Source organism: Dermacentor silvarum, chromosome 4 (genome assembly GCF_013339745.2).
Source record: "Dermacentor silvarum isolate Dsil-2018 chromosome 4, BIME_Dsil_1.4, whole genome shotgun sequence".
In the NCBI taxonomy this organism is placed as follows: domain Eukaryota; kingdom Metazoa; phylum Arthropoda; class Arachnida; order Ixodida; family Ixodidae; genus Dermacentor; species Dermacentor silvarum.
In genome coordinates this window covers 8474003-8498187 of record NC_051157.2, presented here as the reverse complement: position 1 = coordinate 8498187, position 24185 = coordinate 8474003, and the positions used below count along the sequence as shown (strand labels likewise).

Genomic DNA, 24185 nt, shown 5'->3' with positions numbered 1-24185 from the left:
GCAGTGCTGCAATGCGTGGTGTTCTTTTAACGTGCGCTCAAGGCATGAGCGTTGTCTAATTCCGCCTAATACCCTCAGCCCGAATAAGAAATGAAATACAACCACTCCAACTCTAATAGCTGGCGTAGGCCACTGCGCCACCTTGGTGAATGTACGTTTTATTAGAATTGCTAGTGCATTAGAAGAAATCCCATATACAAAGTCATGACAAGGATTCGACAATATTAGAAGTCAATTCCGATGGTAGCTTTGACTGTCCGAAAGAAAACAAAGGAATTTGTCAAAACAAGACACCTGATACAATTATCTTCAGCGTAAGCATTTCGCATTCACAACTCATAACAGTTTGGGCACTGTCAGGTGGCGAGAGAATACTTTAAAAAGCTTACGCCATCCACACCTGTAACGATGACTTAAAGGGAACACTTGGTACAACCACGTACAACGCGATCATCGTCTTCGCATTGAGTAGCGCAGGGCGAACACAGACTCAAGAAATAGCATACAACTGGCGTCTGTGTTCGCCCTGCGCTATATACTTAGTATTACAAGGATCATGTACCAAGCCCAAATTTCTGCCATATCGCGAGTATCGCTTCAGAGTTATTGACAACGAATCGAACATTCGGTTGTATTGCACAAAAGCTATTGTTTTCTGAGACAGTGATCAGGCAGAATGAACGTGCAGTATAGTGGTGCACGGTGTCAAAAGCTGCAAGGTCGCTCTCGGAGAACATGAGAATAACGAAATCGTGGGTTCGACGTTCCGAAATTGCACAGTGGGTTATGAGGGACGCCGAAGTTACGGACTTTCGACCACCCGCGATTCTTTGAGGTGCGTGTAAAATTTAAGAGCACGAGCATTTTCGCATCCTGTGCCCACGGGATTGTGGCCGCCGGTAATCGAGCCCGCCACCTTACGCACGGATGACAACAGAGCGTGATCGCCCCTGCTTTTTATTGCGACTAGCATTATTTGCCTACTTGTGCCTATCTAGCGCCTTACGCCGATCCAGTGAACCAACTTGTCTACTAACTTGAGCCAGTAGGTAAGTGGTCGTACCATCATCGTCAAATCATCGTTCATCGACGTCATTCCTTCTCCATCGTCGTTACCGCTTCGTCGTTGTGTCGCCGTGGTCACGGTCGGCCCTGGCAAGCGAGTGTCATATCAAAGTGGGCTGATCCCGGATGCACTGTATGTCGCATATAGCCAAATCAATGAAAACCTCAGAATTACCACTACAGATTTTAAATAGAAGTGTCTTCAGCAATACCGTGGGTCGCAACATTGCTTCATTGTTAATCGAATTAACGGTGACAGTCGTCACGAGGTATGTTCAATCGAAATTACAAACACACTGCCACTGGTTGGTGGCGTAAAACGAGCGTTCGGCGTTGATCGTCGAAAGTGCTTACTGCACACCATTGAGGTCCAACAAGTGGCCGTATACTACGAAATATATTCCTTCGCAGGAGGCTTCGACAACCGAGACGCGACATACGGCTTGCGCATGTCGACCAGCTTCTGCTTTCGCTACCACACCCAGACCGGCGAATGGAACGTCGTGGCGCCACTGAGACACGCTCGGGGTTACCACAACGTAGCCGTGCTCAACAATGCCATTTATGCTGTCGGCGGAGTCGACGCCAATGACCTGTGAGCTTTTTCGCATTTCATGCACATTGGCAAAATCACCTTCCGCTCCTCTTGCCTAGCGACATTTATGATTGATTATTTTTTTAATTCCCCCGACCTCCTGGTGAGGAAAAAATCAGACCGCGGCGTTGTTTTGGTGCTTCGACACACCTCCATTTTACTGCCTTGTGTTTACGTTGTAGGCAAGACTGTCTCGTGAGCAGTGAATGTTCAATCAGAGTTAGTTTCAGCGTGACGTGACTGGAAAACGAGAGGGCAACGGTATATAGAAGGCCGTTTATCATGGTGGTCCAACAGGGCTGCACATGGGGTGTGACACTTTCACTGCAGGCTCTTGTCGAGCGTCGAGCGCTACGACCGCGAGGAAGACACGTGGGTGGTGCTGGAGAAGGGCCTGTACTGCGGCCGCATGGGAATGGGAGTGGCCGCCTTCCAGGGCTGCCTCTGGGTGGTCGGCGGCATCGTGCAGATCGCCGGTCTGCAGACCTGCTCCACGGCATACGTCGAGATCTACAACCCCGCGACAGACCAGTACGTCTGCTGCGAGGAGCACGCGCGATGCTGCATCATCACACTACACACGCAATGATCACCACAAGCGCCACTTGATACCCGACTGTGCGAGTTGGCATAATACGTGCATTGACGCGATCAAGCTGCCCGTTCACACCTTTCATCCGTTGCGCGTGCGTCCAAGCGTAATACATTGGCTAATGCCGGCGACACAAATAGTTTGTGCACTTATGGTGTTCGTAGTTTTGTGCGTCATTCTGCTAAATCGTATTTTCATCAGACAGAATAACAGCCAACCAAATATGGGGCTGAGTATCCCGAACAGAATCGCGCTGCCTGTGGACAGCTAACATGAGGTCTAGTATGCGCATGCATGACGCGGTTGCACCGCTGCCCTTATCCGCTGCCCTTACACTCTTTCATTAGCTTACACTAGAGCCATGTCTTCATAGATTTGGTGGCTGGAAACGAAAGCTTGTACAAAGGGTTACCACAGTTTCGTCCAACGAAAGAAACGGGACTTGTAGCAGTGCACATTTTCACAGCAAAAATTGTATCTGTCTCGTCGTCTAGACCACGATGTTAGCTCTGAAAAAAAAGGACGTGGAAGGTCGAAGACAGAGACCCCTAAGGTGTCATTGTAGTTTCGCGAAAATGATATGTGAAAACATCGTGAATGGTAGTCGGAATGGGCAACGCTTATAGAAGAAATATCGCCTGAGTTAACGTCATTCTCCTCTAAATATCTCCTCGTCAACATTATTTTAGTGGTGCGTGACGTAGCGGCGAACTGCCATTTACAGAGATTTGCCGCTATAGTTCGGACATCGGCGAGCATTTCATAATATGCTAATGAGCAAGCATATGCAATGAAATGTGACAGGCGAATATTCCGTTACAGTAAGCCGTGAATTTCTTTAGTTGACGATTCCTGCTCCTAGCGTTTGCATTGCTATCAGGAGGTGCAGCCATTTGTGTTCTAAGCGAACACATCTTGATAAAAGTTGAACATTACAGGCCATTAGCGACTTTTCAAGCTTTTCATTCATGCCTTCCTATTGTCATCACAGTCAGTTTGATTCACAAATAGATGTGGGCAAAGCAGTGCCTTCGGAGTTTAAGCAATGCCTTCGGAGTTTAAGCGAAAAAGACAAACGTCGCTTCTCGATGAGTTTCCGTTTCACGAAGTCATCGAGTGCGTCACTTGTGGTCGAGCGCTCACGCTACACCAAAACAGATTATACACTACGACGACTGCTAACCAGAGCGACTCCCGGTAGCTTGCATTCAACAGATGACGAGGTGTCTGCGAGAAGTAAATCGTGGCATGTACACGGATGACCTTACTTTTGCTGAGTTTCCAAACTCTCAAGTTCCGTGCTCCCGAGGCACCTTAATAAGCAAAAATCAGACATGTCAATACTGCGCCTTGTTTGAAAACTAATCGTGAGTTTGCGTTTCGCCCAAGACACCATGATGTTCGTGTGAAAAATGGCGGTATGTCTTGAAGAATCCGGCGCCAAACGATTACGGCTATTTCCATTCTTATTATTACCTCTGGTCGAGACCTGGCAGCATATACAAGCATGAGCACGCAATTGCAATTAGCGGCAACTGACTGAACAAACCAGCCGTGGTGGCGTAGTGGCTTTGGCGTAGCGCCGCTATAGGCCCGAGGGCGCGGGATAGCCCCGGCGGCCGCATTTCGACAGGGGCGTGTACCGTGCATTGGATGCAATCCCGCATGGTCATAATCCCCCACTACGGCGTGCTTCATAATCAGAACGTGGTTTTGGCACGCAAAACCGCAAAGTAAAAAAGTTGATTGAACAAAACTCGCGCCAAATACGCGCTACGTTCAGCCCAAATTTATGAAACCACCATCGCAGGTTCGCATCGCTATGTCAACCTTCCTTTCAAAAACGACCTCAGTATGATGGTATGACAAAACTTTATTTCGGTCCATCAGTATTTATATTATTATTGGATAGCTTGTACATTACGTGTGACATCATGTACTTTAATGACGCCACAGCCTTCCTCTTTCTAATACGCCAGCACTCTCTCTTTTTTTACTTTATGCATTCAAAAAAGTATTAATTGCTTGGAAGTTTATTCCCATATAGGCCGAGATAAAGCGTCATAAACGAAGCCACAAGAACGTCTGCAGCTCTAAAGAAGATAGGACAAATACATGTGCTACCCTTCATCCCATACCCATGGTGGCTGAACGACCGCAGCGCCACAGTTCCCTCTAGTGATCACAGCCGACGTTGGCGTCACTGGATCTGCCTGTACACACGTTTCGTGACGGCGCGTAGTTCGTTTTCGCTTTGAAACGTGAATACAATTATTTGTAGGCGGTATAGTATAAAAGTCATCATGCGTACACGTCAGTCAAATTGACAGCAGCTGCCTCGCACGGTTTATTTTAGCCAGTATTTCGTAATTTTGTTTTGTCGCGTCGCTTTTACGGGCTCCACTTTGGAGGTCAGCTATGGGCAGTTCAGGTCGACGATTGATGTATGTCTATCGCTTCTCGGCCTTTTGGCTAAGATCACTGCCCCCGGGCCGAGAAGAGTTTTCCGACGAGTCATCTGCGTGTGCCTGGGGTCTCGCCCTCAAGACGAGGACCCCCAGGAGACCTTCAAGATCATCCCAGACCAGCTGTGCACACTCCTGGCGCCCCCTAGCTGAGCCTTGGGAACCATCGCATCTTGAACGACCGGCGACAAGCCGGTTATCTCCTGCCCCTTCCAAGCGCCCCGGTCAGCACCATCTGCCGGGCCCCAGAGCAACCAGTCAGTGAAGAACGTCAGCGCCATTGGCCGAGCCTGGATGGGTCCAGCAGGCCGAGGCAGCTAGCAAGAACTACATCCAAGTAAGCACGAGATTATCAGTTTGACAAGATTAGAAGGCTGTGTGGTACGCCCACTCTGCTTTTCTTTTCCCAAGAAAATGGCTTCACGCCAAGTTACGCCCCCTCCCAAGGAACATTGTTTCTTGTTCACGGTACCAGATTCTACCACACTGTGGATGAAATTATCGACAGCGTAGAAGAAGTTACAGGCGCCAATGGCGTACTGTTCTTGCAACATCTTGGAGGGTTCAAGTTCCTCGTGTGTGTCAAGACACCTGAGCAGGCAACACAGCTACTTGTTCAGGGAAGCTTTAAGATAACTGAAAATGAAATTCCAATTGAAGCAGTGGGAACGCCATGCGTGCCAGTAAACATTTTTCGCCTTCCACCGTACATCTCGCATGAAGCCGTAACAGCCGCACTTCAACCGTTTGGCAAAGTCCGAGAAGTTACGTTCGCAGCCATGCACTCAAGGCAAGGAGTATTTAGTGGCACACGCGTTGCCAAACTGGAAATGACCAAGCCAGCCCCAAATTTTCTAACTATCCAAGGCCACAGAGCCATGTTGGAATATAGGGGCATGCGCCGCGTATGCGGCAAGTGCAATGAAGAAGGCCACGTGGCAGCGAACTGCACAACACCGCACTGCGATCGCTGCAAGAGTTATGGCCATAGCATTTCTGAATGTACGGGGAAATGCCGTAGATGCGGCAGAGAACATTCAACGAAGGACTGTTTTTTGCCAAGATCTTACGCGGCAGCAATAAGATCAAGCGACGGGAAAGATCCACAGCCCGCAGCATCCACCTTGCAAGCACGATCACCGACAAGACAAATGACCACCTTGACGAAACCAACAACGCCATCAAGAAGTGCAACCCTCAAGGCAACGCTCCTAAATGACTTAGAAGATATGGGAACATCAAAACGACGACAAACAGTACCAGCACAAGCCAAACCCCAACCACAACAACAAGCGCCAGTCAAAGCGCAGCCTCAAGCGGGGAATCGGACGACGCGCGGAAAATTCCGTCGGACGCCGTAACGCCCCCGAAGCAGCCCCAAAAGCTGGAAAATGAGGACAACTCTCGTACAGGAAAGGTTGATGACACCGAAAAGAAACAAGAGGAAACAGAGGGCAACAGCCGGAAACCTATAGCAACGTCATCATCAGAAAACACGGACAATCGACCGCTAAGACCAATGATGAATATCACCACACGGTTAGGGAGCAAGAAAAACAACAACCAAAAGAACGCCCAAGAAACGACGACCACAAGGAACACCAAGCCCAACGAAGCAGGAAACATCTGCAAAAACACCGCCAAAGGCCACCAAAGTAGAAGATCATCAAGTAACGACACCTCAACAGACAGCACAGATCCCTTAAGAGAATTATGGATACCAGAGGCTGCGACTACAAGCCTTCCAGAACTTCGACGCGACCGTTCCAGGTCCCAGCGAAGGCCTCAACCGGAATCAACTAGCAGCGGAGGTGACGCATCCAGTGCCAAAGCCTCGAGTACCAAGAAACCACGGGTGGAATCTCCGGCCAACTCGCACTACTCGTCTGCGGACGATGTAAGTGATAATGACATGTTCTAATTTATTTGTTTTGTTTGACACAATATTGATCACACACATTGTGCAGTGTTTTACACATGCTATGGCAAATTCCCTTTTGGTTTCTTTGCTTTTATGCGTTTCCCACACTATCATGCCGGAACAACACAACCGACAGAGTAGGGCACTTTCTAAGCAGCATTCTGCCAGCCCTTCTTTAAAAAACAAACCTTTCCTTTACGGCTTTTTTTTTCACTAATGGTGCCGCGATATGGCAACACAGCACAGCTAAAGCTGATTAAGGACGGCCGAACAGAGTCACTCTCCCCTAGTGTTTTATCACAGGGCCGTCTCGCCCACTTGAACTCGCCTATCTTCCGAAACCGTCGGCGCGAAACATGCGCACGCGCACAGGCACTGCTCTGCCGATAAACTGGCGCTTATCCTTTTTTACCAATGTCTCATAGTACGTGTCAAACTGCCTGAACTATGAACTTGTATCAGTACGAGATCGACAACTTTCTCTGATGCAAACCAGGAATAGCCGCACGCAAAAAAAAAGGGGGAGGGGGGGGGGAACGCGCACATGCGCATAACATTAACTTTCCAAGCCATAATGAACTAAAACACAATGAATGATAAAGAGCACTCTCCTATGCCACACTTTACATCCGCTGTCGCTCATATTTCCTTTTCTGACGTGTAGTAGCAAAGTAGACCGATGCAAAACAATCATGTACAACGGGCATCTGTTAAGTAAGGGGGGGCATCTTCCAGTCCTTTTTCAAATCGTTTTTTCCTTTATTTTGCTCTTGTCCTTGCACCAAGATATGTCCAAACTAAACATTATGACATTTAATGTACGGGGATTCAGAGACACAGACAAACAAAGAGAGATAATCCACTTCTGTAAGCAAAACAAAACAGACATCCTGTGCATACAAGAAACCAATTTCAGAGCACCAAAAGACGTAATAAATTTCAAAAATAGATTCGGACTAGATGCCTTTTTCTCTTTAACAGATGCCCGTTCCTGTGGTACAGGCATTATTTTTCTTTCAAGTAAATACAGAGAAAGTGCACACTATACATGTGATACTGAGGGGAGAATAACAGCGGTGGACATTTTTGTAGATGAAAAAAGAGTAAGGATAGTTAATGTATACGCACCCGTGACGAGAAGTCTCACGAACAAATTCTTTAAAAAATTAAGAACGTATTTGCTAGAACCACGGCAGTACATCATTCTTGGAGACTTTAACTGCGTTCTAGACACAATACGGGACATAAGAGGACCAGGACAAGGGGCGTCTAATTACCACGCAAAAGAGTTGAGGGAGATATTAAAACAGCACAGATTATCAGATACATGGATTCTCAAACACACAGACACATTCGAACCTACAAGAACATCACGACACACAGCCAGCAGATTAGATAGAATTTATATAGCCCCTACCTTAACACAGCAACTAGAAAACTGTCAAATACATACTTTGCCACCAGAACTCTTAGACATCAGCGATCACAAGCCTGTATCGGCCATAATTAAAGGCAGCCCAGGAAGACTAAGAAATCAGAACACTTGGAGAATGAACGCTGCTCTTTTACATGATGCACAAAGTCAAGAGGAAATCAAAAAAGAAATACAACGCACATTACAGGAACAAAACCAACACCATACTAAAGAATGGGACGAAATAAAAGAAGAATGGAAAGAAATCCTAAAAACTGCCGGACGAAATCGATGCAAACGCATAACAGAAACTCTCACCGAAATATTAAGAAGAATCAGAATTATAGAAAGAGGGGGAGAATTAACTTTTACAACTCAAGAATACCTAGAGGTAATGAAGACAAAATACGATCAAACAATACGAGAAGCATCCCAAGCAACGCGGAAAGCTACAAAACTAAAACTCGCAGAAGATGAAGATTCAGACACACTATACGCACATATTACTTCATCGAGACCTCCCAAACAAACCAGAATAACTGAAGTTAAAACAAAAGCAGGCATAATCACGACAGACACACAAGAAATCAAAGAAACTATAACGGAACATTTCAAGAGAACCTGTCAGACCGAACACCACAAACCTAGCAATTACAGAGATATAACAAACGCCTTCTGCGACGCAATAGAAAACCATAACATAGATAGAGAAGAACTTTGTGCACCCATAACCAAACAAGAATTAAAAACAGTAATTAAATCAATGAAACATACAACAGCTCCTGGACCCGATGGTTTAATGACCGGCTTTTACAATACCTTTTTCGAAGAAATAGCCGACCCTCTTTTACAGATGTTAAATAATTTCATGACCAACAAACAGAAACCAGCATCTTTTAATACAGGGCACGTAACACTTATACCCAAGGAAGGCGCAGACACCACAGACCCCGGCGCATGGAGACCTATAACATTATTAAACACAGACTATAAGATACTTACAACAGTACTTTCGAAACGACTAACGAACATTCTTCCGGAATTAATCTCACCCTACCAAGCATCATCAGTCCCAGGCAGGTCAATTTTCGCAAACCTAACATTAACAAGGGATGTTTTCGAATACATGCAACATAAACAACTTCAAGGTTATTATATTACAATAGATCAATCTAAGGCGTTTGACCGTGTAGAACACGACTACCTCATGAAGATTCTAGAAGCTTTCGGCCTACCCTACGATTTCATAGAATATATAAAAACACTGTACACAGAAGTTAAAAGCAAAATAATAATAAATGGAGAGCTCACACCAGCAATCTCCATAACACGAGGCGTGAGACAAGGGTGCGCCCTGTCAGCTCCTTTATTCGTTTTGTCCTTAGACCCCCTTTTAAGAAAAGTAGCTAACTCAAAGAAAATCAGAGGTTTTCCCATGGTAGGACAAGAGACTGTCAAAATAGCCGCTTACGCAGACGACATAGCATTATTCATCAGAGACACCAGCAGCTTATGTACATTCGAGCAAATTTTCTTTGAATATTCACAAATATCAGGTGCCCAATTAAACGCAACAAAAACTAAAGCCCTACTTTTCGGTTCCCCGACAGAGAAACTGCCAGCACACATAGAACTTTTAGACACGATTAAAGTGCTTGGAATAGCTTTCAATTCAAATGGAATAGCTCCCACAGCCTGGACAGAAGCGATAAAGAAGTCCGAGAAAGTTATCACGGAAGCAGAAAGATATGACCTGTCACTTAAAGGACGCATCGAAATTATTAAGACTAGAGTGTGCGCATACGCTTTTTATGTAGCTAAAGTAGCCACGATGCCAAAAAAGACAGCCGCTAAACTAACGAAAATGACATCAAGCTTTTTATGGAACAAAAAAAACCCACCGATCCAAAAACGCATTCTTCAACTACCCGAAAGCAGAGGCGGACTAAGCTTACCCAACATTTCCTTAATATCCCGTGTAATCAGTACGAAAACCACACAAACATTAGCTGACAATAACACGTATCCCGGAATAAATCTAATGATATACTGGTTAAGTACTCTAAAGCAAACTTTCTTTCCAGATACATACCACGGACCGACCGCAGAACAACCATCACCCTTTTATCGAACAGTCACAATAGTTAAAAGAACAATAACACAAGAAACACCACAGCTAGATCTCATGAAAACACCAGTTACAACATTCAGCGAAGAATTCGCCATCCGCGACCTAACAACAGAAGAAAACGGAAACACTAGGAAAGAAAAATGGACACATATAGCCAAAATGAAAGCAACAACAGACGTTAAAGAATTCGAGTGGCGCAGAAAATGGAAAATCTTGCCGACACGACAGAGACTGGCAGCTTGGGGCGTAGTCCCACATGACAAGTGCCCCAACTGCAAAGAAACTGAAACACAAGAACATGCACTCTTCAACTGCCATGCAGCGAAAGCCACATGGAAACTTGCCAAGACACTGTTACACATAGACATAACAAAGAAAACCGCAAGACAAACACGAATACACAAGTTAATGAGTATAATAGTAATGATGTACATATGGAAGAGAAGGAATCTCGCCGAAGCCACGCGGAAACCTGTAAGGGCGACATTTCCCACAGTCAGAAAAGCGAGAATTCATCTTTGGAAAACGTTAAGCACTCACACCAACACGGACAAAGAACAAAGTTTTCTGAAGAAGTGGCACACTCGTTTCATTTTTGAAAGAAAAGGAAAACTAGAGATGACCATTGCCCCATTCTAAAAAAAAAAAAAAAGTGACTTGTATATATTGTATGTGAAATCACACTTCACCTGTGTCATCGATGTATTCTATGGAAAAAAAACTGTATTTTGTATAACTAAAATTATATCACGAGCCAATACTATGTGATCCTGTAAACGCGATACATCAGTGTTTGTGTTGTTACAAGTGTTTCTGTTAAATAAAATTTCCCTTTGTGTAGTACCTGTTCTTATCAGCTTAATATCTGGTATGGCCCTATGATGGGTCTTTGATATTAACTTTATTTTTGGAAAGCGGCGCCGTGTACGGGGCTTGCCCTCACGGCGCCACGGGTCGTTCCGGCGTTGCACTACAGCCGGGCACGGCCCACTTTTGAAATCTAAAATCAGAAATGTACTACAATTGGGTGCATCGGGTCTCATTGAACAGCGGCTGCCTTAGTATGCAGCACGATCATAATTAAACTGATCACGGCTGCCATCTATTTAGGTAGTGTTGCTCCAAAGCACTACCATAATATGGGGTGGTAGGGGGTGGTATCCGATAATGGAGTACAGTGTCCATTGGGTACACGCTAAAAAAAACCGCATGTCGTCAATATCCCGCTACTACGGCGAGTCTTGTCCAATCTACAACGGGTCTTGGAGGTTAATAAAAAAAAAAAAAAAAAAAAAAGCTCCGTCGCATGCCCCCGCGCGAGGGACACGTGTAAATGCAGAGCATAGTGGGGTTCCGTGGTGTTGGTGTTGTTAGTGTGGCGGCGACGCACATCGAAGGGACGACGCCGCGGACCAGCGAGTCCTTGCACGAGGCGCACACCGCGAACGCCCGGAACCGTTCCAGCGAAGCGGCGTCCGCGTCGTCGATGTTGCTGACGACGGGGATGACGCGCGCCGACGCGACGGTGCCGTCCAGGCATCCGGATGCCGCCGTTGACGACGAAGCCGCTGAACCCGTCGTTATCGCCGGTGTTGTCGGGCTTGTTGTTGGCGGCGTCGACGACGAACGCGCTCCAAAGAACCCGCAAGGCGTTCGTGCGATGCGCCGCGTTACGCATGTTCCCGACCGTGGTTAAGTTGTTGTCGAACCACAGCCGGTCGCACACGTCGCAGCTGTGCCCGAAGCTCCGGTCCAGGAACTCGCGTTTGAAGCGCGCGTCGGCACCCCCAAAGTCCCGTTGACGTTGCCCGACGGCTTCCGCGCCAGCACCCTCCGGGGCAACGGACTCGGCGGCGGCGGCCTCCAGACGACGACGCTTGCTCGCCGCCGCCTCTCGTTCCCGTACGCCGGGGTCCGCGGCCCGACGCTGACGTGTCGCAGCCGCGTGTCGTTCTCGACTCGAAGGGTCCGCGGCCCGACGCTGACGCCTGCCCGCGGCTTCTCGTGCACGCTGCTCGGGATCCGCTTGTCGACGTTGACGCCTGGCCGCGGTTTCTCGTTCACGAAGTTCGGCGTCGGCAGCGCGCCGCCTTGTCTTCTGCCGCCGTCGACGAAGACGATGGTACGATGTCTTGAACTGGTGCTTCGGCGCTGATGTTGGATTGCGTCAAGGTACTAGTTGAAGGTCTTGCTTCCATCGCTTATCAACTGCCACCGCCGACGAACGCAAGAGAAGAGAGCGCAGGAGTTGAGTGGAGCCCGCGCCAACCCGCTTTATATTCCTAGCGCGCGCGTTAGAGGGAGAGGGGGTGGAGAGAGGGCGCGCTATCACGCCAGCACCTGCTGTTGCTACGTAAAGCCCCTATATTTATAAAAGTAGCGCCATTCTTAGATCTTGCCGCCACCGCGCTCACCCCGGCGCTTCCTCCTCGCCCTCTCTTAGCCGCCTCCTGTCGCCCCAGCCTCCTCCGCTCCCCCCATTGGCCAATCCGTGTCACGTGGAAGTTCGCGTCGCGCTTTTGTATATTTTTTTCTTTCCAGCGCGCTCCGACTGCCATTCTCGGGCCTGTGCGACGAAAGTGCTGTACGCACAAACGGATCAAACGTGTTAGGGACAAGAACTTCGTTGTGATGGCATGCTGCTGCGCCTTAAGTTGCCGCAACCGACAAGGCGAGGGCAAAAGGCTTTTTTTGTTTACCATCCGGCGTGCGCAAAAGCTTGCTGCATACTTGATATTTGCGCCGTCTCGCATCGTCGCGTTGCTACTTCCAAAACGGCATTATTAAGACCAGTTACTGACTGACGAAGCAAAATCGCGCCTCAAAAACGTCTCCGCAGGGCGCGATCGAAGTTTTCCTCGGATTTCCTCTGGTAGCGCGTTAGCTGTCGTCTGCCACGGCAGGCCCGACGCAGGCGGCGCCACTGTCGATATCGCGCCTCGATCGCGCTGGTCGCGCCGAGCGCGATAGTGGAACGGAGGAGGAGGGAAGTGAATGGCGCTACTTTTATAAATATAGGGGCTTTACTGCAAGCACCGTAGCAATAAAGCCCCTATATTTATAAAAGTAGCGCCATTCACTTCCCTCCTCCTCCGTTCCACTATCGCGCTCGGCGCGACCAGCGCGATCGAGGCGCGATATCGACAGTGGCGCCGCCTGCGTCGGGCCTGCCGTGGCAGACGACAGCTAACGCGCTACCAGAGGAAATCCGAGGAAAACTTCGATCGCGCCCTGCGGAGACGTTTTTGAGGCGCGATTTTGCTTCGTCAGTCAGTAACTGGTCTTAATAATGCCGTTTTGGAAGTAGCAACGCGACGATGCGAGACGGCGCAAATATCAAGTATGCAGCAAGCTTTTGCGCACGCCGGATGGTAAACAAAAAAAGCCTTTTGCCCTCGCCTTGTCGGTTGCGGCAACTTAAGGCGCAGCAGCATGCCATCACAACGAAGTTCTTGTCCCTAACACGTTTGATCCGTTTGTGCGTACAGCACTTTCGTCGCACAGGCCCGAGAATGGCAGTCGGAGCGCGCTGGAAAGAAAAAAATATACAAAAGCGCGACGCGAACTTCCACGTGACACGGATTGGCCAATGGGGGAGCGGAGGAGGCTGGGGCGACAGGAGGCGGCTAAGAGAGGGCGAGGAGGAAGCGCCGGGGTGAGCGCGGTGGCGGCAAGATCTAAGAATGGCGCTACTTTTATAAATATAGGGGCTTTAGCTTGCAGCGCCGGAGCGCGACTCAACTACGACGCTTCGCGCGCTGCACATGTGTGCAAGCGTGATGCGGGAGAGGAGGAGTGGGGGAGAGGGCGCACCTGTGCTCGAGCTGTTGCAGACGGACGGCGCACGCTACATGTGAGTTAAAGAAATGCTCTGCATTTTAAAAGAAGTATTGCGTGCATTTTCCGTCGTGCGAAACATTGCGTTTGCGGTCATACTTTCCAGCTATGAATGACATATGCAGCATCAAGCGGAAAGTGCCAGGCGCTCCGCATTAAATAAACGCGTACAGCATTTGGGTGTTTTGGGGGCCTATCTTATTGTTCCCAAGCAATAATTGAGACACGCATATATTGCATGCATTTAACGCTGCCCTCCCAGTAATTTTATTTCACGAACGGCATGCACACATTAATGCACGAACAAGCAAGCGCTGTACTTAACGACCATCGTTTATTATGAAGGATGCACTAAGAAACAATGAACATGACAAATTACTCGGCAAATGTTGTCAATTAAGGTACTCGATCGAAAAGTCTTCCACTGACAGCATTCACATTTCGAAGTAAGCGCAGTTTCAACACGAGACGCCTACAGCAGAACACGTGTCCCCTCATTTTCTACGAAGCGTAAAATATTCGCCCACATTGTCTTCATGAAACGTGCCTGAATAGGAATTATAGGGTTAAGCGACTTTCTTCAAGGAATTGTTTGTGGCAGAAAGCGCAATGCCGCTGGAATAAATTAAGAAGCAGGCATCATTTGCGCAATAAATCACAATGTGCAGTTAGCTAATTAGGTTGGGATTCATAACTTTTAAGTTACTTTTAGTCAAATGTGACAATAGCGAAATGGTCTGGTTACATGGAGGGGGGGTCATATTCTTAATTCACAATAATATGTCGAAAATTACCAACTGGGCCGTTCTTTGAGATTTCTAGAATGAAAGTGGCTTGTTTCGCCAGCTATATATCAATCTCTGGATGAATGTGTATGCAAATGTACTCCACTATGACCACTTTGTTGTTTTGTAATATTTTCAGTTTTACAGTAAAGTTGAGAATGTCAGAAGCTATTGCTATGAAAGGCGGTAGAATTATAGTAGACCGACAACAGGCTTGAGTAGGTTTCCGAACAAATGCGTTCACTAAAACCATATTGTGTTTCCTTTATTTTTTATATTTTGTATGTACACGCGACAAACGCATAAAACGACGTTTCTTAAGCAAGTAACTGGAACGCCAATGCATTTCTCCGTAAAGATCGGGAAATAATATCTCGAAACTGGTGTCATCCTGAGAATTCGTTCCAGATGGATCCGCCTTGCGAACTCCACGGCTGGAATTTGTAAATTGCAATACGGGCCATGATGTAATTAGTTAAAAACTTAATTAGTAATTTCTTGTTAATTATTCGATTATGTATTTCAATTTTGTGTGCAAATAATGTCCGCCTCTTCGAGTGTATACCAGCTCATGGAACTAGAATTGTGCTATCTGCCACAGGCAACCTTTAAACATTTTTGAAAGTGTTCACTGAAACACCCTGTATTTACGCGAATCAGCACCCACATGATTTTTATCGCCAAGAATTGACCATTGCCGGCCGCACCAGCTGTGACGTTTGGGATGGAAGGACCCTTTTACATTTGCTGTGTTGATGAGACGCACGGGCGTCTTCGTGGGCCAAATGGCTCATTTATGTTAACATGGCCGACTAACAGAAACAAGCGGATGAGCTATTCGCAGTATGTTCTAAAGGAAGGTATTTCTTTTTTATGGATCGGAGATGGCCATTGCACTCGCTCAACGTCGCGATTGCTGACCCCACCACGCAGGTGGACGTACGCGGCCAACTACCTGCCCTCGCCGCGCACGTGTGTGTCGCTGCTGAACGTGAACGACACGGAGCTGTACTGCTTCGGCGGCATATTCTACAACTGCGTGGGGCCAACGCGCAAGCTGCTCACTATCGACGACATCCTCGTCTACTCGGACAGCAAGAAAGTCTGGCGCCAGGTGGCGTGCATGCCGGCTCCACGGCACAATGCCCACGTCCTCCAGCACAGTGAGTCGCGCGATATGTTGCGCCCATCCCGCCATGAATGCGCCCCGCTGTCGTCTCCGTGATGCCCGAGACGTAAGCGGCAAATGCGTGAACAAGCAGCAGTAGACTGCAATGCCGCCTTGCGACGCTGTTTCATCTTGAACGCGTTAGAAATGGTACGCGAATTTCTTTGCCGCATCCAGCGAAACATAGTAGAGATCAGTGGCACCGACCGATAACTTGATAACAGCGATAAGCCAGCGACAACAGACACCGGCATAACGTCAAACAACGGCGCTACAACAACATCCGGGAAAGACGCCGGGAGTGACCACAAGTTCGCAACAGACGACTTCATGAATTTACCCCGTCACATATTTGCACAAGCATATAAGCACAGCACTGACGTACTACGTAGTAGCATGCAGACGCTCCTTGCCATTAGCTCTTTAGTCGAACATCATGTATGGCGTCACACTATGCCGCTGCCAGTCCGCTACAGTTTCCCTCAGTCCGCTACAGTTTCCGTCTACGCCAAAATAACGCCAAGCGCACAAGACGAGAGAGTGATCAGCGTCCTCCGCGGTGTTTTCTGCAATTCAGTTTTTTACATTATAAACGCTGCCATGCGCATATATGTTGCGTGTTGGCAGGAAAGAGACGCTGAATGTGGTGTACGCGGAAAGTTAGCCATTGAATTCACTCTGAGGTTAGCAACAATATATATATATATATATATATATATATATATATATATATATATATATATATATATATATATATATATATATATATATATATATATATATATATATACGGGGTCCGCCTCCCTGAATACCCCGCGCTAAAATTGCTATCTGCGACAGATTTAAACTGTAGGGGGCAGAAGCACGTAAATTCCCGGTGATGCCCTACTTGTAGTTTTTTCCGTGCGCATGAAGATCTATTCCTCCAATAATGTTTTCTTTTTTTTCTTTTTTTAGTCGAAACATATTGTTCTGCGGCATATCGGGGGCATTTACATAAAGGAATGCGCGGACGCCCTCGTCGTGGAAGAATAGAAGTAATGGCTATTAGTAGAGCTTATTGCCCATGAGCCAACGATATTTGAGTAATACATAACCTTGATTACCCATTTGGATTTTAAACATAACACCGAGTTTGGTATCGCCCTGCAGTGGACATAAATAGAAACAATGACTGCGTCCTCAGAGTACCCTCCCTCTCTCATTGTATGGCCATGGTTCACTTGCCTTCAGATCTGATTACCTGTTCATATTTCCTCCCGCATTTTTTTTCTCCTACACTCCTAGGTATCTGTTTTCTTCTGATCATTAAACATCATAAAGAGTGACTTATTTACACTAAACTTTAAGACCTTGGGCTTTGCCCTCCTCTCCACAAACATCAGTCAGACGCCTGACTGACCGGGAATAAAGCATCGTCAAAATAATAGTCTTTTCTCTCTCTCTCAAAACCAGAAAAACATTGCTACACTGCGCACACAACCTTGTTACCTCATTTCATGCTGATTATGCATCTGTTAATGAGCAGCGGCGATAACAATCCTGGCAAAAATATTTTTAAGTGTTTGCTGCCTCACTACTGCTTCAGTATACGCTCCCCTCTAACTTAATAACTGCCTTCACCTCTAAAACTGTTGTATGCCGTATTTACGTAGTCGTGTGCAACGCGGATATACAGGAAGGCTATACGTAAGACAGTACGCAGACATCCCAACCTCAAAAATGGAAAAATACAGCAGCTCAAGCCAAAGAAATACCTACATTTCGCGGGAAATAAAAAAAGACATTTCCTATTACTTAAACTGTTGTTAAAGTGACTGTTCACAGCTTTTTAGCTGTAAACAATCACTCCACTCTATAGTCGCAGCTGGAATGATCTGCACTATACAGACAAACTGAAATATTCATGAATTTTAACTATGGAATATCCATGTAACAGCAGCTGAAATTTCGGTATACTGTTTCTGTCTATGAGAAAGTGCGAGTATGACGTCACTCACGGCAAGGCTTTTCTTCGGGACCAATCCGTGGGCGCGTGGACTGGCTGCGACACCTCTTAAGGCTTAGTTTGTGGCGCTCTCGTTAGGTTGTGGCGCTTTCGAACGCCTTGCGAACGCGAACATTATTACGTTCGCGCATTTTCACAGCCGTGTCTTGACGAAGCGTCTTCGCCAAGCAGTTGCGCAACCCGTCGCAGCAACACGTTGTACTTATGCGACAGTCTCGCCTAGTTCGCCTCCCTCTCGCATCCTGTCTCTGAACCAATGTGTATTGGGTGAGATACATAGCGCATGACAGCTAGGTGTGGCTTACTTGAATAGTACAGATTTCTAGATTTTTCCCTGTTTCGCATATGTTTCCATGTTTTAACACGTGAAAGCTAGTATACTTGCCTATAAAGACCGAAACTAGGATATCCTGATTCAACTGGAACCTTTATCAAGAATTTAAAAATAGCTTCGAACAATTAAAATCTGCACAGTTCGTTCGTTCATTCGTCCTGTTCCTACGATATTCAGTGTATCTATCATCTTCGAAAGCCGAAAGCAACTTATCTCTTTTTTTTTTTTTTCACCGTATCACCACCTCATCCTTTATTACAAGTTTTTTTCTACAGCTCATCACATCACGCACCTTACAGTACGCGGCACGCGCGCATTTCAACTCACCAGCCTGCCATTTGAAGTTTCGCGCCCACGTTCACACATAAAACTTTAATTAAATTATGGGGGTTTTACGTGCCAGAACCACGCTCTGATTCTGAGGCACGCCATAGTGGGGGACTCCGGAAATTGGACCCCGGGGGTTCTTTACGTGCACCTTAATCTAAGTACACGGGTGTTTTCGCATTTCGCCCCCATCGAAATGCGGCCGCCGTGGCCGGGATTCGATCCCGACTCTCAGCCCCAACACCATAGCCACTGAGCAACCACGGCGGGTACACATAAAACTTTGCACCTCCACTTTTCTTCAGGGCAGAAGGATACTGGAACAGCCTTCCTCTACCTATCAAGTTACATCTATCAATTGTCGATCGATGTTTATTGCAAAAGCTATAAGACTTGTACTTCAATAAAACAGTAACCCACACATTATGTAGTAAAAGGAAAAAAACAGAACTGAACACTGTTAAACTGGTGCAACGTTTCTTTCATTTCCGAAGTGACAACTTGACGTCACAATCGCAGCGTGAACTAGCAGGCGATAAATCGAACCGCAGAACGAGCGATTCCTGTTCCGTCCGGCCTTCGAATAGCATCTCGGCAACTTTAAGCATCACAAAAATTAGCGCGACAGGTCGAGCATGCGATATCTTTGGCGATCGCACTTGCTGGTACTTTGACGTTTCAGTCTTTGCATGGCCTTGATTTTGCAAACGCACAACCGTCACGTCGCCGTCACTGCTGGCGCCGCGTAGCCCTCGGTGGGCCGCTGCATGTAATCAGCGAAATTGTGTGCGGTCAAGTGTCGCTTCCGCTGGGCGAATGCAAGCGAGGCCGGAAAGCCGGAGACATGAGTAGCCTCAGACGGCCTCAACCTCAGCCTTTCGCGATGGATATCGCGTTGCATTTTGCCGCCATGCGCTCATCGCCCGCGAAACCGTTTTCCTTCGCAGAGAACCAGGCGTACATCATTGGAGGCCAAGACGTGGAAAAGCCCGACCATCCGTTGAGCAGCGTCATCAAGGCGCCCGTGCCCACCGAGAAGTTCGTCTGGGGTCCGCTCAAGGACGTGCCGCTGCCCATCTCGGCCTACGCGGCCGTGGTTCTGCCGCCCATCGAGGAACCACAGTCGGAACACGCGTGAAGCATCAGCCTCGCTGTAGCCCCTCGCAGATACCCGCAGTCCAAGGCGACCGCGAGCTCAGGTCGGCCCAAAGTGGGATTGGGCCCGCCACACGGATGCGGATAGTCGCATTACCTTCCTTCATGCAGCCAGAAAGCAGCGGAGAACATGAGTGTATAAATTCTGTTGTTAAAACTTGTACGCGTTTATTGGAGTCTGAGTACCAAACGTTCCTCTCAGTACACAGCCGTAAAATATCAAACGGCACTTCGACGCTGTGGCAGTCACTACAGACGCCGTCTCTCGATTGGTTAGGCGTTGTTCTGTAGGTTTATGTCGCTAGCCTTCCCTACAGACGTCGTCGCTGCGTTTTCGACCGATCACTTCTGGAGATACTTTTTCGTGAGCGCGCGCGCGCCCGCACACACACACGCTACGTCACGTTGGCGAGAACGCGGCTGCGAGATAGAGCGGAGTCGCCGCCTGGCGGACGCTGGCTGAAGCCCGGTAGTGTGGAGCACGGCCGCCTGCATCGACGCGTGCGGCAGGGTTCTCGCCGCGCGCGCCGATCCAGGCGGCCGTGGTGGGATGTGGACACGGCCGGGCTTGACTGGCGCTTGCGCGGCCAGTCATCCTTCCTCCATGGCGCCAGTCAAGCCCGGCCGTGGTGTGGATGGCGCGTCGCGGGCGTCTTCTGCATGCCGCTACTTGTTTACAATGTATGGGCACAAGTAAACTTGCATGTGCGCGTACGACGCACCTATCTTTGAAAGTGTTTGTTACGTTGTTGTAGCGCAGTCGTAAATGGTGATATGCAATTTTTTTTCTTGTCGATGTAGAGACGCATTTGGCTTTGCTCTGTAGCATTTTCGCTGCAATAAAATCAGCGACTGCACTTGTCGAGCACGTGATGTGTCATCGTCGCGCACTCCGTTCGTCACAATCATTGAAATTTTATTGTTGCATTGCGATTTTTATTTATTTATTTATTTATTTATTTATTTATTTATTTATTTATTCTTATATTTATTATTTATTTCGCATAATTTCTGGCCCGAAGGCATTACAGAAAGTAGTGGCAAGTAAGAAAAAATAAACGGGCATAATTATACAATAATAGGCCTTACAAAACGGCAGAAAATACAGAAGTCGAAATTTTCAACGTCAGAAATGGCAGCGATGCGCTTCACAAGAACAGGTGGCGTCGTTTTAAACAAATGAAGTGTTGCTCTGATACTGAACGCAGCGATTTAGCGATGCCCTCTGGTGGTGTGCTGACCATTCCGCAGTGTTCACGATAACACGAAACATGTGGCCTGAGATCACTGAACAGGCGGAAAGAATACGTTAAGCGCTCGCATGACGTCGCAGGATACAACTGATTTAGGCGTATATAATGCATGACTGTCGTGGTTACGTGACCATCCCTATAGCTGTTCCTAAGGTGCCCTTCTGATATGTGGATATCCCACTACAGAAATAATTTTGCCTCGTAAGGGAATTTTCGCGCTTGGTACTTTCGTTATCAGATACGAAAGGGAAGCGGAAATAGAGCATTACAAGAGGATTGCGCCTAACATTGCCGTCGCTAGACAGCTGCATGGGACATCGCAAAACTAAGTTGCAGGCGGCTAATATTGTTACGAGACTGCGCGCAATGGGACAAGATGACGTGGACCATTGGGGTGAAGAAGACGACGATTGAAGAGATTGTCTTTCCGCAATCTTGGCAGTACTACAGCTCGCTGTAATATTTTGTAAATATATTTTCAGTTATACCATTTCCTGTGACATTTTAGTGGAAGTGCTGGGTACTACTCAAGACGGAACTCCGTAGCGGACGTGTCCTGGCAAGTTCCACCATGTCAACAGGCGGGGATATTGCGTCAACCGCAACACCGGCGCCCCAGCCAGTGATCTTAATCCAACCCCGCGACCCGGATCTTTTTGCGGCACCGACAACGTCGACGTTGATGACTGGATTAGGAATTATGAACACGTCGCAACCAACAATCGGTGGGACCCGACAGTGACACTCGATGTGGGTTTCTACCTGAGTGGGACAGCACGCGTCTGGTTTGACACTCATGAAACGGAGCTGACCAGCTGAGATCTATGTAAGCAGAGCTTCGTGACCTATTTGGCAAACCAATTGGCCGCCAGAGCGCCGCTTCGAAAGATCTCTCCTGTCGCGCCCAATCTCCACGGAGTCGTACGTGTCGTACATCCTGGACGTTATCGCCCTTTGCCGCCGAGATGATGCCACCATGACCGAGGCGGACAAAGTAAGTCACGTCCTAAAAGGCATTGCTGATGATGCTTTCAACTGGCTGGTCTTTAAGGACTGCTCGACCATTGAAGACATTATCAAGGAATGCCGGCGTTTTCAAGCTCTGAAAGGTCGCCACATCGCCCAACAATTCATGCGGCTTCCAAACACGGCCGCTACATCGTCCTGCGCGGACGTTCAGCCGCCAATCAGCAACCGACCACCGATAGCCTGGTCCGCATCGTTCGTCGTGAAATTGAGGCGGCGTCGCCACCTTCCTATTTCGCACGCCCTTCCGACGACCCGACCGACAGTCTCTTTAATCCAAGCCGTCGTGGGGAAGAGCTGGCTAACGCAGGACTCCGGAAGAGTGGCTAACGCAGGACTCCGGAAGAGCTGGCTAACGCAGGACTCCAGCCTGTTGCATCCCTCTCCTCACCCTCGGGTCGTTCTGTTCTTCCGCCTTACAGAAATACAGCGACGTTGCGCGCTATCGGGATCCGGCCCAGTGGAGAACCCAGGACGATAAGCCATATGTTTCATTGCCACGGCGTTGGACATATTTCCCGTCACTGCGGTATCGTCAACCTTCCCCCTTCGCTCATTTTTTGACATTCGCCGCAACGACAATCGACCCTGCAGTTTCCCGCTCGAAAAAACTCACCGCTCCGAGACGCTCCTGTACCAGCCGGCAGCTCCAGCCGTTCACCTTCTCCGCATGATCGTCGTTCCCGGTCCCCTCTGCCCCGCCGCTATTCATCGCCGCACCCCTCTGCCGCTCTTCCCAGGAAAACTAAGCAATGCCGGAGGTGACGCTGCATGGACCCACGACCTGCAAAGCCTCTTTTAACCTTGCCACCGCACGAGAACCAACTGCGTAGAAGTGGATGGCCTACCGTTACTGCCCTTATCGACACCGGTGCACATATTTGTATCATGAGCTCTGATCTCCGTGAAACGCTTACACAAAGTGCTCACACCTGCAAAAGCCCGCGTTGTGCGTGTCGCTGACGGTGGAACTCCAGCCGTGCTTGGAATGTGCACCGCACGCGTGAGCGTCGCTGGCCGCTACACGTCCGTCGTGTTTCATGTTCTTCGCCACTGCCCTCATGACGTAATCCTTGAACTTGATTTCTTGACTGACCACTCCGCTGTAATTGACTGCTCGGCTGGTGTCGTTGAACTGACTTCACCGCTTCATTAGACGCTCCTGGCGTAGTCCAGAGCCAGCTCTCTTGTGCTGAGTTGTGTCGTTTGCCGCCCTAAGCACTCACCTGTATTGTCGCCGTACCTTGCCCCAGTGTACCGGATGGTGACTATGTGGTACTCCGTCTACCAGTGTCCTTTTGTCGCACAACATTTCCTTTCCCACACTGTTGTGACTCTTGCGACAAACCAGACTTGCCTACCCCTCTTGAACTTCGGACTCTGTCCTCAAGTTCTTCCCAAGGCATAGTTTTGGCCCCCTGTCACCATCAGATATGAGTGCCAGATTTCATCACTGTCATCTGATCCTACGTCAGCAATTTGTCCGACGACGCGCCCACTTCTCGTCGGTACAGAGCGCTATCACAAAGATGATTGCCCGGACCTTCTGCCCTCCCAAGTCGACGACCTCCGTCATTTGCTCATCACATACTCCGACATCTTGGACTTTGACGGCCGTTCCTTAGGTCAAACCTCTCTCGTCAAACATCGCATACATACTGGGATGCACCTCCGATTCACCGGAGACCTTATCGCGTGTCACCATCCGAGCGCCAAGTTATTCAACAAGAGGTTGACAAGATGCTTTCAAAAGGCATTATTGAGCCGTCCGCGAGTCCATGGGTTTCCCCTGTTGTCTTAGTTAAAGAGAAAGACAACAGTGGCGATATTGCGTTGATTATCGGCAGCTCAATAAGATCACCAAGAAGGATGTATATCCTCTTCCACGAATTGATGACGCTCTGGATTGCATTCACGGCGCGACCTATTTTTCATCCATCGACTACGCTCTGGTACTGGCAGATCGCCGTAGACGAAAGGGACCGTGAAAAGACAGCCTTTGTTACAGCTGACGCGCTATATCAGTTCAAAGTTATGCCATTTGGTTGTGCAATGCACCGGCAACATTCGAGCGGAGATGATGGAACGCTGTTGTCACAGCTATAAATG

At 48.1% G+C, this 24185-nt stretch overlaps 1 protein-coding gene and 1 pseudogene across 4 annotated transcripts in view; both read left to right on the top strand.

Annotated features, from left to right (window-relative positions):
• Positions 1–24185, top strand: part of LOC119449403 (titin) — an 86578-nt gene that overhangs the window by 44170 nt on the left and 18223 nt on the right. For 3 of the 4 annotated variants that reach the window (XM_049665187.1, XM_049665185.1, XM_049665188.1), the window contains 2 exons: positions 1477–1660; positions 1991–2191. The exons of the other annotated variant lie outside the window; for it this stretch is intronic. In XM_049665187.1, the coding sequence (XP_049521144.1) occupies positions 1477–1660; positions 1991–2191 (385 nt within the window). The remainder of the gene's footprint in view (positions 1–1476; positions 1661–1990; positions 2192–24185) is intronic. 4 annotated transcript variants of the gene reach the window in all.
• Positions 11011–11179, top strand: LOC119451112 (U2 spliceosomal RNA; annotated as a pseudogene).